At 39.1% G+C, this 16,166-nt stretch overlaps 1 protein-coding gene across 1 annotated transcript in view; it reads left to right on the top strand.

Annotated features, from left to right (window-relative positions):
* Positions 1-16,166, top strand: part of PIGN (phosphatidylinositol glycan anchor biosynthesis class N) — a 107,491-nt gene that overhangs the window by 43,539 nt on the left and 47,786 nt on the right. The window contains exons 9-12 of the mRNA XM_075052265.1: positions 502-542; positions 2,467-2,526; positions 3,568-3,660; positions 5,560-5,615. Of these exons, the coding sequence (XP_074908366.1) occupies positions 502-542; positions 2,467-2,526; positions 3,568-3,660; positions 5,560-5,615 (250 nt within the window). The remainder of the gene's footprint in view (positions 1-501; positions 543-2,466; positions 2,527-3,567; positions 3,661-5,559; positions 5,616-16,166) is intronic.

Below are 16,166 nucleotides of genomic sequence, written 5' to 3' on the forward strand. Positions count from 1 at the left end.
AAATCATTGAACTTTTCCCTTGAGCTTGCTCTTGGCCAGTATTGCTTATGGCAGACATGAAGTATGTTTGTACCGCTTTGTACCAGTATATTTGGGACCTTGTGTTAACCTTTTTTAAAAACTATTGAAGAGATTTAACAGCTCTTCTCCTAAACCTGAGTTTGAATTTTTTAGTTGGCACAGGAGGTAATATATCACTTTCTATACTGTGCTGAAAAAAATAAAAATGTTGGACTTTCTTCAACTGATATGGGTCACAATTGCAGGCAGGAGTTTATCCTGATAGGTAAGAGAAAATATGAGCTGAAATGAACGCATTTTTCTGTTTCTGCCTGTTGAGTTCCATCTGTAACCCCTCTTGATCTAGCATCCTAAAGTCAAATTATAATTTTCTTTAGTAACACTTTACAGAAAATGGCAACAAGACATTAAATGCCAACTGAATTATTCCTTTCAAATCTGTGTATATTAGCTGTTCATGTGCTCTGTTATTTCTTGCAGAATGGAAACTGGAGAGCTTGAAGAGGCTGGATGTCAATCAGGTATCAAACATACTTAATAGCTCATAAGTTTTCACCTTAAATTATGAGTTTTGTGTGATTTAAACTAATTTATGGAATTTGAATGAATGATCACACTGACGTAGCATTTCCCTGGAATGTATTACTTAGAGTTGCAGGAACTGCACCCATACTGAACATAGTATGAAAAAGTTTAATTCGCTTGTCAACACATGTGGCCACTATGTACAACTTCTCCTCCTGAAGATACATTATCACACCATTTTTAGTTAAGTGATCATATGCCATTGCAGAAAGAGTGCAGTACAATATGGCAGGTATTCCTCAAACTCAGTGCCAGTTAGCCAAAAGTAACTTGAATAGCATCTAACGTTTTCAGAGTGGGATTTGTTTTTGCAAACCTTTAGAAGTAACTTGTAATGCTTTCCTTCTACTTTCTACTTTGAAAATGTCCTGGAGCTGAGTTTACACCTCCTGGTATCTCCTATGAAGGTGCCCAGCAAAACACAAAGAAAGTATGGTCTGATGACCATGTTTCCCAAGTTTGTGAGCATCTGGTGTATGTTTTTTGCTACACTTAAGTTAACTGTGTGTATGTTTAGTTTAGTTTTTCAGAGCTATCTATTTCAATGTCTGTATTTTGTCACTTTTTCCAGAAGTTGCTGTCGTCATTGAATCAAAACCAATTCTTGCTATACTGTGAAACTGTTTTTTAAAACCCAGTCTGTGATTATGGCTCAGCTGCTCAGCAATTTAGACAATTTTTACTGTAAAGGAAGAAAAAAAGGTGATTGACTTAACCCTTGATACTAAATCAGACAAGCTTTTTAGATCATGATGATAACACATGTACATGTGTGCACCTGAAGCTTGTTTGCTTCTTCCTTCCTATGATCCTGTGAAACCCAATATGTGAATAACAGACTCCAGATCTGCTCAAACAAGGGAAATAAACTCGTGCTAGAAGGTTGAAGTTGGGAATGTTCTGGATCAACTGTTTCAGCAAAGCCTTGGTACAAAATTAGACATCAGTTTTCCACTCAATGCTGGCAGGAGTTATGGGAATGTTATTCTGAGACTGTATAGAAGAGTCTCAAATGTCATGTTGTTCTGGGTAACAGAGTCCCTAAAGACAGAGCTTTTGTCCTGTAGTACACATGGGTCTATGGGTAAAAATAGCAAACTAGACTTCTGATTACAATATACACTACATGTATATTGTTCTCTACAAATAATGGTTTGGAGTCTGCTTCTGCACAGTAGATCTGAGGCTGGAGCAGTGCCTGTGGTTTCAGTGTAGTTTCTTCAGATTTATGCTGGAGAAACAAAGAGTTTTGGTGAATAGTTTTATATTGAAGGAAAATATAAACCTGGTGAGAGGTAGTGTTTTTCATCACAAATAGAAGGTAATGGTAACTTATTTTATGGGATGCCTAGGTGTAGATTGAAGGGCCTTCTTGAGGGCTGAGCGGACAAAAATAAATGTGCAGAATCCCCCTCTGAAGGGGAGAAGGTGAGTAATCAGCACCATGGAAACATAGGATGAGGAGTGTTGTAAAGAGATATATAGTCAATGTACTGCTTAAAACTGTATATGTGAAATTAGTTCTTTCTGGGGTATAAATAGTCATAAACAGTGGTATGCCTCTCTGCAGTGAAGGAGTTACTGAATTCCTGTAAATAAATATTGTGGGGGTTTATATTTGCTTTTTAAACTGAATGCATTTTTGAAGCTTTATCAGTAGTGGAGCCTCACATTTTGAATCTAATCATACCATGATGACTACTGGAAACTACAAAAAAAATATTATGGAGAGTTGTGTGTCATAACTTCACAGTATTGTACCATTTGCTTTTGCAAATGCAGATACGTTAAAATTAAACTGCATTTATTAGCTCTAGAGGCTGGAATTATATTAAAATGGGAATGTTTCTGTTTGCACAGGCTGATGTGGCACCGCTGATGGCTTCCCTTATTGGTGTGCCTTTCCCCCTGAATTCTGTGGTAAGAAGAGGTGTTGGGGACAAGACTTGAGGCATGTGAGGGCAAAGATTATAGATTTGGAAAAGTCTTATAGGGTATGGAGACTGCTTGTAGTTTTAGCTTTATGTGTATGTGTCTTCAGTTTAGAGTATAAACTCAGTCTTTTTATATATTATATAGTGCTTTCAGTCGGAAAGGCAGCTGATTGTTTTATAGTCTGCAACTTTATACTCTTGAGCTACATAAAAGTTTTTGTTACTTTTTTTTTAGGGATGGTAAAAATGCAATATGGTTTGAATAACACTTGATTTTGATAATGAAAGCTGAGCCTGTAAACAAGCTGGTTCCTGCAATTTCATGTTTAATTATTTCTTGTTTAAACTAGCATACTTTTTTCAGATGGTATCTTGTGCCTCTAATTTAGTGAACAGTGAGTGCCCTCACTGCGGGATGGCTTTTTCTTTGAATTTCTTTCATATATTATTACATAGTCTGAACGTTGTCTCATAAATATCTAATTGACAATTAGTATTACGTTAGTGTGCTCTCATGCTGCTTGTTTCACATTAAAAACACCTATTTACAGCATATTTTTTAAAAATATTTCTTATGGAGACTCTGCCCCAAATTTTGTCCCACTGTCCTGCACTTATTGCTGGTCATGTGAAGAAAGCTGCCCAACACAGGGTGGCATGGGAACTGCTTGCTTTCCCATCAGGAGTACTGGGTGAGTCAGGCCCAGGCGAAGCTTTGGATAGAGAACACCTTTAGGTATTTCAGAAATGGCTTCTGATCAGAGGTTGAGGTTGTATTACTATATAGTATGTAGTTTAATAACAACTTCTGTTATTTACCTTTTTTGCATTCGTGTAGGAGCTAGGATATTATGAACCATCCCTGTGATGTTGAGAAATTATGAGAGTATTTTCAAAGGAGTTACAGTAGTTTTCTCAGCAATAATTTGAAGTATTCTTACTGCTCATTTGGCCTGCAGTTCAGTTAGAGAAATTCCTGTTTCTTCATTTAATTTTTTTTATGTATATATGTATTTTTCTTCCCCAGGGAACTCTGCCTGTGGAATATCTGAACAATAGTGCTCATTTCAAAGCAGAGAGCATGTTTACCAACGCTGTTCAGATTCTTGAGCAGTTTAAGGTAACTAAACATATGGTAAAGAAAAATATTTCTTTGAATAGTGGTTGTTGTTATGTGTAAAATAATTACACCAGGATATATGCTGTATATAGCATGCAGTAATTCAAAGGACTAAAATTGAATGCGCGTACTGGGTGATGTTGATTGACTAGCTGTAAGCGATATCTGAAGGAGTTTGAAAGACTTTAATGAACACCTTTTTTGTAAGGAGAATGAGTAATTTTTTCTTGATTCTTTTGATGTTTATCAATATTAATGTAAACCTACTTGCAGTATGTAGGTAGAATCTGAGTTCTGATACCTGACAAGGGAAATACTGCCTTTGCATTAGGGGCTGGGAGAGAAGGCTATAAGTCAGAATCAGTACACAAACAGATCAAAAAGGTAACAGGCACCTGTCCATTAAAGAAATGAAATTAGTGGCCTAATTAACTTTTAGCTAATGCTCTCGTATCTGTTGTTTTGCTCTGCAAGTGTTCATCTCTGGCTTCTCTGTCTTGATTCATCTAATACCAGATATTATTGTATTATGAGAACTCGTATGTGGTCCAAACAAAAAAGGTGGAGTTTCACTAGATGCTTTACAACTGTGTAATAAGAAACAGTCCCAAATCCAAAAATCTCAGTTTTGGCAAGCCATAAATGCTGTGAGGGAAAACTGTCTTTTCCACAGACAGGAAGCTGAGAGAGAGAACTGTTGTCCTGTTGGGAAATCTGTGTGACAGTGGTAGAACAAGGAAGTAGCTTGAGAGTACCTGCAAGATATTAGCACCATCAGCACCTTCTGTCTCTTGAATGCCGGGTTCTCCAAATGTAGTTTGTGTGAATACCATGTTGGCAGTGTCAGCAGCAGAGTCACTTCCAAATCTATGGTGGAAAGCTGGCATGTAGCAGGGGAAATGTCCGTCTGGCTGTGAAGTTGAAGTGTGCTGGTATAACCTCCACAGTTGGAAGACCGCTGCTCTAAGAATTAAGGATGTGACTCAGGTCTTTTTCAGTTAAACTGGTGTCATGGGGATTACTTAAAAAAAAAAAAAGAAAAAGTTATTGTCCTTCTTTTCTTTAGGTTTATTTTTATTCTGTCATTTTGTAGTGCTAAATATTCTGTTTTCTTTTTTGTTGGCTTGTTTCTAGCATTGTTTTGGAAGGATTTTGTGTGAATTTCCTTTGCATTTCTTTGCTGAAGCAGAAATAGTGCACTGGCTTAGACATGACAAGTGGGTTTTTACTTTTCCTGTGATGGACTGACCTGACCACAGTTTGTACTCCCTGGAGAGGATGTTGTCTTGGATGGATAGGATGAGACGTGTGGGTTGCTACTTCAAGCTATCAGGTTTTGGGAGCAGTACACTTAGAAAGTTCCTGTCTGTGCTTTATGCCGACAGTCAGATTCAAGTCAGGCTGCTGCAGGAGGCCTTAAAGATGTTTTGAAAAGCCTTGGGCAAAGTGGCTTTGACGGCATCAAAACCTTCTATTTTTATCCATGTGCAGGTTAATCAGTCCAACAGCATTGCTTTGGCAGTGATGCTGCAGTGTACTAGTTCCCATCTGGTATAAATAATACCAGTTTTATCAAGGGAGGTTGTCACCGAAGTCTGGTAGCACTTCTAGCCGTATCTTCCCTTTACCCTGCAAACTGTAGAAGTCCTTCTGTGAAAATCACTGGCTGAGGAGTGGTTTATTTTACCTACTTTAGAGCAGGTCTGGGTTTCCATGAACTCAGAGGAGTTACACATATGGCAGTGTAACACCCAGTTTCCTGGACAATATATCGACAGTGTGATTCCATTCCCTTTCCAAAGTCTTAGAACTCTTCTGTGATTTTTTAGTTTGATTCCTGATACAATTTTTAGTCTTGTTGCAACTTGCACATAATGGTTTAATGCTTTTTTTATGCAGGTTAAGATGAGTCAGAAAAAGGAAACTACACTGTCATTTCTGTTCACACCATTCAAGTAAGTGTCTGTAAAAACTATATATATTTTACCTAATTGTCTTATCACTTTGGTATTTCAGTGAGATGCAACAACAGAAATTCGGTCTCTTCAGTCTGTTTTTTAAATGATAGTGTTTATCCGACTATGAAACTTTGCACTAGTACTCTATGCAATTAACTTCTTTTTAAAAATTCTGATTAGAAGTAGAGTTTTTTTTAAAAAATCTATTCCTTTTAATTTTCTGTTAAGGGTTATTTGCCTAAGCTTTTTGACAATATAGCTATATATAGACTACACGGTAATTTTCACTGACTTTTTTTTTTTTTTTGCTATGTTCTTTTAACATTCCTTGGGAGATGTAAGTCCCTATAGGGTCAGGAAATACAATCTGTTCTTGTTTGTATGTATATAAAAGTTGAACTAAGAATTGTTTCTTCTGTGATTTAAATTCTAATGGAAAACAAAATGCCTGGCATCCAGAAAAGAAGCTCAAAATCTTTAGAATTTATGCTGCCTAGTGTTAGTGTTTCCAGGGCTGTGAAGGAGTCTCTGTAGTGATTTGTGTATCCGCAAGCTCTGTGTTCTAGTGTATGCAGCAGTTACTGACCCACTCACCCTTCAGTCTTACCAATTAAAGCTGCTTTTTCCTCTTTCTTTCCCCCCCGAAAGGTTTGTGAAAGCTTTGCTATGGGTGCACGTGATACTGTTCAATTCAGCTTTCAGTTTGTGGAGTGCTCTGAAAGTGCTTTGTCACAAAGAACAGCTGTTTTCCTTTGGGAAATAAAACTGATGTTAATTAAGATCTTTAAATCATAGGAGCAGTAAAAAGTGCTTGAATCTCTTCCTGCAAAGTACGTTTAATCTCTAAATAAGATTGCTGTCTTTCTGAACAGAGATCTACTGTGTTATTTTATAGCACTAGCTTCTTCAAAGGGAAGGGTTCAAGACAGTCTCTGAGACACGAGTCAAGTCAATTTTGGGTACATAATGAATGTTAAGATCAAATTGTGATTATGAATGACAGGTGCATTATCAAAGAATTTACTGATCTGTATGGAACAAAAATGCCATATGGAAAGGATGGTCAGTCATCTTTGATTCTGTGGGGAAGAACATTAGTTTGATTTCACAGCTCTTGCTTAAATTTTAGCTTTCCCCAAGAAATAAGATTGATTCTGTAAATAGGATGTATTTTTCTTAATGCTAAATTTATCTTTAAAGGAACTGAGTGTTATTGATTGACTTATGGACACTGATGTCTTTATTTTTTTATGATATGTTGGATTGCTTTAAGTGGAAATGCCTGAGACATTCATCACTTTGAAAATATGACTAAAACTTGGTATGAACATGTTGTTACTTTGGTATGGTCCATTGCAAAAATAAATTTATTTTACTTTCTTTAGGTATTCTTAAAACTTTCCTGAATCAGAATTTGGGTTAATGGTCCTTCCAGGAAAGGTTTTTGTATGAGACCAGAATAATTCCTGGGATGTGTGAATTACCTTACAAAAGGTGCCTATGTTTGCATGTTTTATGGGTAAAGACTTTCTTTGGTTCCTCAAGTTGATGTTGTTTATTTTCACTCTAGGAAAACAGAAGACGACTCAGAGCACACATTAATGCAAATACTCATCCACAGTGTGCTGGGCAGGGGCGGGGGGGCTGGGTTGCCCAGTTTCTAATTAGTCTTCATGAGTCTCCTTGACTTTCAAAACTTGGCCTATGTCTGGGAAGCCACCAAGGGGCCTTGACCAACCAGTTACTAATAGTTGGGATGAAGTGGTTGAACACCAGCTTATTTTTAAGCAGATAAGTAACTTCCTAGTGCTTCAGCTTGCAGGAACTGAAGGAAAACCTGAGGTAGTTTTAGACATGATCTGTCTACAGATCTATCCCTTCCTTCACATGAGGTGACTGACTGTGTGTGAGCGGTGAACAGGAGCCTGGGCTTCACCTGCAAGTCGTGATCTGATGCATTAGTGTAAAGCAACCCTCATCAGTTCTTAAAAAAAATTTTGCTTGAATCAGAGTGAGATACTGAGGGAAAGGCATGTACCCCCTTCTGCTGACTTTACTGTGACACTGGTTTCTTTGGTGGTAGATAAAATGGTATCGAAGGGTATAGTTACTCTACCTTTTTCAGGAGAAGTTGAAAAGGCAAAGTTGGGGATAGCTTACTCCTGTATCTGGAGCAAGAGATCTCTTGGTATACTATGCTAGGTTTCAGAGTAATTGGTAACGATATGGAGATTGCATTTCTGCACAGCTATACACTATTTGGACTTGTCAGCCCAGGTTTAACGGGAGGCTTGCCCGCTAATTTGTGTTAAACTGTGGTTGGCCTTGTCCGCTGCTGCAGCTGAGCACGGTTCTGTGCTATGTTTCTGCTAGGCACTACTGTCCTTTCATTAAGTCAAGAATAGCTTTTTCCACCACTGTTCACTGATTTGGGTTGTACAATGGAGTTATATCCTTTTCTAATCCTTCTGGTGCCTGAAATCTGTAACTTGAAGCTCAGAAAGTGTGTGGTCCAGCATAATGCTTTATTCCTTCTTGGTTTATTGGAGGTTAGTGAAGCATGATTCATGTCTGAACTGCTTTGGCACCATCACGTTTATGTAGAAATTGAAAATATAAATATTCTGTTTGGGAATGTCATTTTTTTTTTGTATATTTCAGCACCTTGATAACCTGAAAATGAACAAAGATATCTCTAAGAATTGTCTTTCTTAAATAATTTAGATTAAATTATGTGGTTGAATAGAATCTGCGTAACAGAAACATAGCTATGATTTCCAGAAGAAATCTGAATCTAAAATTCACATTGAGACATTCTGGTTTCAGAGAAGTTGATGCAACCACTATTGAAGATGTATTTATCTGGAAGAGGGGCAATATGTTCACAAATAATGTGTTCTGTAGAAACTACAACTTAACCTCAGCTTAATTTTTCAGCCAGAAATATTATTTAGAAGTTTAATATCCTCTGAAGAAAATCCTGTTTCCAAGCTTGATTTTCAAATGTTTTATTACCAAGTGACTAGAAAACTGTTCATGACCTTCAGATGCAATGACTTAAAAACCAGTGTTGAGTGGTATGTTGAATATATTGCATCAAAAGTATTAAGCTAGTTCATATATATATTACAAGCCTATTTTTACTCATTTACACAACATTGGCAACAGAGAAAGTTTCTTGCATTGATACAAGGCTTCTGATTTCCACAGGGAATCTCATCCCTAGTAGAAGTGTGGCTGGCACAATGGGCAGGGAATGAAGGAGGCTATTAGACATGTGCCCTTTCCTGCTTGGATCTAAACTGCATCTCTCTGAAATCCATCTGTCAAGCGTATAATGATGAGGAGAATGGAGCTGATCATTGTGTTGTGTGATGGACACTTCAATAGTGTCTACTTGACCAGGGTTTGAGGCAGATTAAAATGTGGGTAGCTGTATCTATTAATAAGGATGTGTCTGGCTGCCAGTAATACCAGTTTCATTTTGTCAGAGTGCCTTCATCAAGGAACAAACTTGTGTAAAAGTGTATCTTGATGCTACCTGTGAAACTGTTGGGAATACTTTTCAGAAGAAGCTCAGCTGCAAGTGTCTGCTGATTGTGGAGGCAAGGTGCACAGCCTGTGCCCAGGGGAATGAATATGCAAGAGCAGAGAGCATCCCTTGCTTGTCTGCAAGTTACCTGCAAGGCTGATATTGAATAATTGTTCAGAATAATTATCAGCAATTCCTGTTGGATACATGGAGGGATTTATTGTCTGAAATGAGTTTCCTTCCCACTTCCACTCCATGCCTTTTTTCCCTGCTATGAAAGACTTTTCAAAAATTATTTGCTTAGCAAAATCAGATGCTTTTCTTATCACAGTTCTGAGACATAGGCACAATGCTTGTACCTTTATGTGTAAGAAAGGCAGGTACCAAGATGCCAGATCCTTTGAAGGAAGAGTGAGGGAGGACAAATCTGAAGATTGCTGACAGAGGAAAACTGATGTCCAGAGTAGTGAACTATCTTATTAGCTTTCTGACCATTTGATGTGCCTTAAGGCAACAGCAGAGCTGGCACAGTTCAAAGAGGAGTGTGCCAAGGGGCCAGATGCTGCTGTTGCAAAAACATTCCCAAAGCTAGCATCTCTGGTCTGTGAAAGTAATCCTATAAGGAGTAGAAGGAGGACCATTGTAGTGAGGTGAGTAGATGAGACATCAATTGTTGCGCTAAAATCCTCTTAACCGATTAATGCAATTTGATTATCCCAACAGGTACTAGAGATTTAAGATATTAAATTACATAAAAGCACAGGAGTGCTTTTTGTGTATGCCTGGTGTATACAGTGCTTTCAGGGAAGACTCTTCTTCCAGCTGTTCAGGTTCTGGTGCCTCACAGTAAGATGGCAGGAGCAGTAGCTTAAGAATCATATTAAAAAAAAAAAAAGTGTGCAGCTGAATTATAATCAGTGCTTGCTTTCTACTAGCTTTTCTTGTGCTTTTTTGTTTAATGTCTTGAGCAGTTTATATCAATAAGGGTTATTTTTTAACAGGAAACAGCTTAAGTATCTTAAAGTCAAGTTTGTATCTTCTTATATATGAAAAAGCCCATACCAAGTTGATGCTGCATTTTTTAAGTAACTTAATTGTTTGAATACTACATTTTAATCATTCCCAAATACTTATTTTTTGTGTATAATCAAGTTATAACTTGCATAGTTATATAGAAAGTCACTGCAATTTTATGTGCAATGTACAGCTATTTATTAAAAATGTGCCTCTCCATGACTGTATGAAAATGTAACTCTTTCCCTTTCCTCTGCCCTCCAGTATGCACTGAGATATGACTCCCTTAAACATTTGCATGGATTTCATGCAAGGAAGTATCAGTTGTGCATCATGTATTTATCATGGTGATAGAAAAGATAATAGTTCTTTCCTGATGTAGAGCATCTTTGAAGATGTACAGCAACTTCAAAGAAATGCCATATGCACAAATACCTCTCTTTTCTTCCTTTCTCTGACTGGAGATAGAGCACTACATTGTTCCCTCTGTCTGATAGCCTTTCAAAACTTAATAATAGGTATTTCCACAAAATTGACTTTTGGAGCAAAGTGAAATAAGTGATTTCTCCTCCACCATTAAGTGGGCCAGGGTCCCTTAAAATGTCAGTAAACATAATACATCCTTTGAAGCATCCTATTCTTGTTTTGTTTAAATAAATGTCATTTGCAAGATATTTGTGATACACATGATAAGGCATTGCAAGAGCAAACATTAAGGATTGAATGTCAGGAGGAAAGGGTTGAAGCTATTGCAGTAAGGAAGGGTATTTTTAACAGCGATTACTCTCCCTGTCCATTTGTCTGCAGAGGAACCTTGATTTAGCAGAGGCACTGATTTATCAGGGAAGACATTTCAGCCCCTTTATCCTGTGGTCAAGAGTGAGGGACAGCAGCTTCTGTCAACTTCTAGTGAACCCTGGAAAGGCAGCCAGCTTTTTCCTTTCTCCACTTTATTCTCACTGTGTTACCCAGTGGGAATCTAGGCATCAGCCTGCTTCTGGGACACCTGGTACAAGCAGCCCAGTATGGGCACCTTTAGCCTGTTGGTGTCAGGGAGACAGACTGGCAGCCCTCTCCCCCTCCACTCTTCACTTTAGGAACCTGTGTATATACATATGAACAAAAAATAGAAATGCAGTGCTATAGAGACAGAAGTACTCAAATGGAAATAATGGCTTCATATTATTTAAAAAAAAAACCACAAAAACCTGATTGAATAGTATATATATTATCTCTTTAGGGAGAAACCAATGGCCGTGCTATAAAATGCATGTTCTTTGGCAAAAATGTCAGCTTCTCTTTCACTGAATGGGCTCTGTCTGAAGTACTCTTTTAAACGCTGCTCAGGGAGGATGCAATCCTCTTAGAAAGCAGGCATCCTGCTGGTCTCGAGTTTCAGCAGCACACTCAGGAGCTTTTAGTTTGTACATGAAAAGCTTACTGGCAGTGGCTTCTGTGCAGGAGGACCAGACATAATTGGATTTACTATCAAGTAGGAAGTAGGTAAGGTCTTTAGAAGGAGCTAAGAGGCTAATGTATAAGATAAAATATCACAAGATTTATGTGCATTTCTCTATTTCCTTCTATAAATCCCTTTGGCCTTTTCTTGGAACTTGTGAGGCTTCATGCAGTGAGGGTGAGGGAGGGTGTACAGGCAGGTGGTGGGGTGGGATGGGCACAGGATGTTCTGCACCACGGCATGAGGTCAGAGAGTGCAGGGGTCTTTCTGGATACCAAGAAGAAAGGCCCAATAACAAATAGCTTAATAAATTAGCTTTTTTAATAAGATAAAATAAAAAGAAGAATACAGAGAGCAAGTAAATCATACATCCCTTCAGATGCGGGTTACCCTGCATTCGCACAGCATCAGATGGAGCCCAGGTGGGTTTTCCCATGGTGTTGCACAGATCTTGTGTGTGGAGGGGTTCCCTCTTTTTGGTCATTCAAGCTCTTATATGATTTTCTTGCAAGAAATCAACCCTAATAATCATTTCTACTGTCAGAATGGAGGTTCACATGAGAACTTCTAGATAAAGATGAGGACAGGCAGGCACTGTAATCGCTGGTCCGGAGTGGGAGCTGCCTGCAGCCTCCTCGGTTACTACAAGCTGGCTGGTTTGTCCTGTGGCCAAGAGTTTGTGCAGCACAGCCTGGAGCCATGCTGGACAGGCAGCACAGCCTGGGCCTACTCAGGTTAACCATCACGTGGATCACTGACTCCTTGATGTACAATGGTCTCCTGGTCAGGATCAGTACGGGGGGCCTGCCCAAACACGTGTTTCGGTGGCCGTGGGGCTCCCACTAGTAGGTACCTGCCCACACACAGCACAAGCTGCCTGCGCTGGAGGCACCTGGTTGGAAAATGATAGCTAAGGTTTAGGTTTGGCACGTGGGATCACTGAGCAGAAGAGGACCTGTGGCACAACATTACATACCTATGACGCTGCAGATATCTAGATCCAGCTCAATGTATGACATAAATCCATCACACGTTTTGTAGAGGTGAGGGCTGACTTACAGCATAGGTAGGGCATTGTTATCTAGCCAGCACATGTCCCCTGCTGTACTGAAATAGAAGAGATTTTAAAAACGGTGCATTTCCTTTCCTTCAAGGATCTTCATCTTCTCTATTAAGCAGTTTCCCTTTCCAAGGCTGCTGCATCATGTCTTGCTGGCTCTTCAGGCAAAACTCCTGCCCCTGCTAGATCCTTGCTTCCAGTCTCTCAGGCAGCTTCAGCGTGTGGCATCCTCCCTCCTGACCTCTGGCTGTGCGAAGCTCTTGCTGTAGTAGTTTGCATGCAAAATCTGCTGTTTGCAGCCTGGTTATCTTAATTGTTTCTCTGTTCAGTGAATCGGCAGCTGACAGTTGGATTGCCCACTCTTTTTTCTTTCATCTCTGCTATCTAAAGGATTTACATAAATATCCTAAGGCACTTTGCTGTTTATTATGCGAATATGCTGCATCAGGGACACTGATTTGTGGAAATTAAAAGGTTATTTTAATTTCTAGGACTTCACAGTCCAGGGTTAGACCATTAGCAGTCAGACCACTTCCTGCAGTTTCACTGATGTCCCACTGTTTCCTCCTTTGCTTGTTTATAAATCTGAATGCAAAAGCATATGTGTACTGGTAAGTTTTTGCAATGTGTCAGTAAAGATGCTTTTTGCTATCTTTGACCTGTGGAAGTGTGTGTCCCCTCCCTTCATTTCATAATGCTTTAAAGAACAAAAACCTCAGAACTTAAAACAGGAGCTTATTGACTTTCTTTCTTACTCCTTTTCTTTCTTTTGGAGTGTCTGATGCGTGCAGCGGTGCTTTTTAATGCTTCTTAAAAGAAAAAATTTTGCAAAGATAACCAAGTACAACCCTACAGCTAGACTGACTGATTTACAATCTGACATGGTAGTCAGAAAATCCAGAAACACAACAACCTAGTTCAAATTTAGACACTCCAAGACTGAAACTCCTGGCAGTGGAACAGGAGGAGAAAAGAGAGTAGAACACATCAGGAGAGGGTGTATTGAGGATCCTGGGCTTTAAGAAGCCATAATAAACCCTTTAGTGTAGGTTTATGTGGAGTACATTTTCTTTAAAAAAGCATAGCTTTAGCATACTAAAAACATTGCTATAATTTTTGTATCTGTAAACTACATGCATCTTGTTTCTGAATTATGAAAATCAAGTTTTGTAGGACTTGCCTGTTTCAGTAGCTTACCTGAAAATATTTTGGTAAACAATTAAAATTCAGGCCATCTAAACAGATTAAGGATCACTGAGTTACCCACCAAATCGTTTAATCTTTGAAACTTTACTCTTTGATCAAAACTAAAACATATGCAAAGGACTGTCTCTGTATCTCATATTATGTGCTTTCAGTCTGTCTTTCTTTTGAGTAGGTACATTTAAAGAACTGGAATTGAACACATTTTGAAAATGGGAAAAATAAGCTTATGGCTATTAAAATTCATGTAAATATGTAATTTGGTAAAGTCCATAGAACTGTGACACATTTTTTTCCTGATCATTGCCCCTAGTAGCATCATGTACTCTGCACAGCAAGTTCAACAGAAAGTAAACATCATGGTTCCAGACTTTGATTTTTGAAATATTTATTTGGTTGATTTTTCCATGTTTTGCTGAATGAACCCATGACTTTGCATCACTTGCCATTCACTTACTTTCTGTTGGTTCTCTGCTGTTGATGGAGAAGTAGGAAGGTTTTATATTGTGCATTTCATTGTGCTCCTACAAGGCTGTGCACCACACCTTCAAAAGAAATGACAGAGCAATAAAGTTAGGCTAGTTTGTGATTGCACTATTGCTAATATCAAGTCTCTGCACTCATGGGTTGCTAACTGGGGTGAATTTGATGTGGAGCAGGAATAACCATGCAATCATGTTTCTGCTAAATTAATAGTGTTCGATGCAAGATCTGTGTCTCTACTTTCCCATTACCCACCTGATGCTTTTTGGGGTGCTGTCTCTGTTGTATGGTGGGAACGTTTGAAGGCAGCTCTCACGGAACACTGACTTTGGTTTTGAAGGCTGTTGCTACTCTGAAAAAGGCTTCGAAAAAGTGTTGTTTGATTACTTGTATAACTTTTGAATAGCAGCCCTGCAAAAGCATCAGGCCAGTCTTACATTTGCAGTTTCAAGCTGCCATTTTGCCAGCAGCGATGTGGATCAAAGCAGTAATAGTGGGTCCTGTAAGTACTATTTCAGCTGATTGCAGACTTGCTGGACTGGAAGGCATCTGTTCTTCTTAGTATGGCCCCCTCACAGCAGGATAGGTGGCAACAGAGTTAGAACATACTTAGCTGTTTCTGTTGCTGGCAGCTTTCTCCCATGGTGAGAGCAGCGAGGCACTGCGCTGGCCCCCTCAGTGTCCAAGTGGCAGGAGGACAGGGGTGGGTGGCAGAGGCTGGGGGATAGTGCCAGTGGAAGAGCTTCCACTGAGAGGGGCAACGCTGACTTGGGCGATTTCTTTCAGGTTGCAAGTTACTAAGATGCTGGGGATCTTTCTGGAGAAGAGGACAAGAACCTGTGATTGCTTGGCCTTTGGCAGAAGAGGTTGTTCGAGTTGTTTAGACAGTGGCAGTCTGATGCCTCTTTTACTGCTAACAGTTTTGGAGTGAGAAATTTCATAGCAAAGCAAGTGAGAAGGTCTGCCTTATGTGGTGTTCAGGAGAAGGTAATCCACACAAAATCCTAGCAGGCTTTATTCAGATGGCCTTGCTCCATCTTAGGGCTACCACGAGGTTCAAGGGATGTATATCCTTATCCTCTAGCTTTTTTAGTTTTGCATCAACAGGAGTTGGTCCTTTTCTCCCCATCCCCCAAAGAGCCAGTGTGAAAAGTTAGAAGACTGACATCTCCTGAGCAGCTACTTCTGATTTGTTGTTGGATAGGGGTGATATAAATGCAATCACTATGTCTTCTGCAAATCTTGCTGCTCTCAAAGGCTTGTAGGATGCACAGTAATTTTTTTTTTTTTTCTGATGGGAAGAGCGAAAAGGCGGTGATAGAAGGGTGTAGATGTGCACAGCGCTGACAACAGTCAGGTGTGTGCAGTTTTTCTGTGGAGTGAAGCAGCTGAAATACATGTGTTTTCATCTGATAGTGAGCTAGACAAAGGTCTCAGCCTTTCTCTTTATACATTGCATTTGAAGGTCTGTGATGCTTCCTTGACTTTCATTATTAAATCTGCAGCATTTTAAGTGTTAAACTACTGCAGATCCAAAGAGGTTACTTTTTATAGTATAATTCTGGAAAATCTACTGTACAATAAAATTAATACAAAACATTAGCCAAATAACCAGGCATAATAAAATTAACAAACTAGCAGTGGTGGATACAGATGTATTTGCAAGACATCTCCTTCTGTTCCAAGATTTTTATTTCACGGTTTGACTGCAGCATGCTACCTATGCCGTTGGGGATGGTAATTTCACGAGTGTGATGATAAACAAGACTCACTGGCCAAAGAGAGGTCCCCTTGACA

Source organism: Buteo buteo, chromosome 20 (genome assembly GCF_964188355.1).
Source record: "Buteo buteo chromosome 20, bButBut1.hap1.1, whole genome shotgun sequence".
Classification (NCBI taxonomy): domain Eukaryota; kingdom Metazoa; phylum Chordata; class Aves; order Accipitriformes; family Accipitridae; genus Buteo; species Buteo buteo.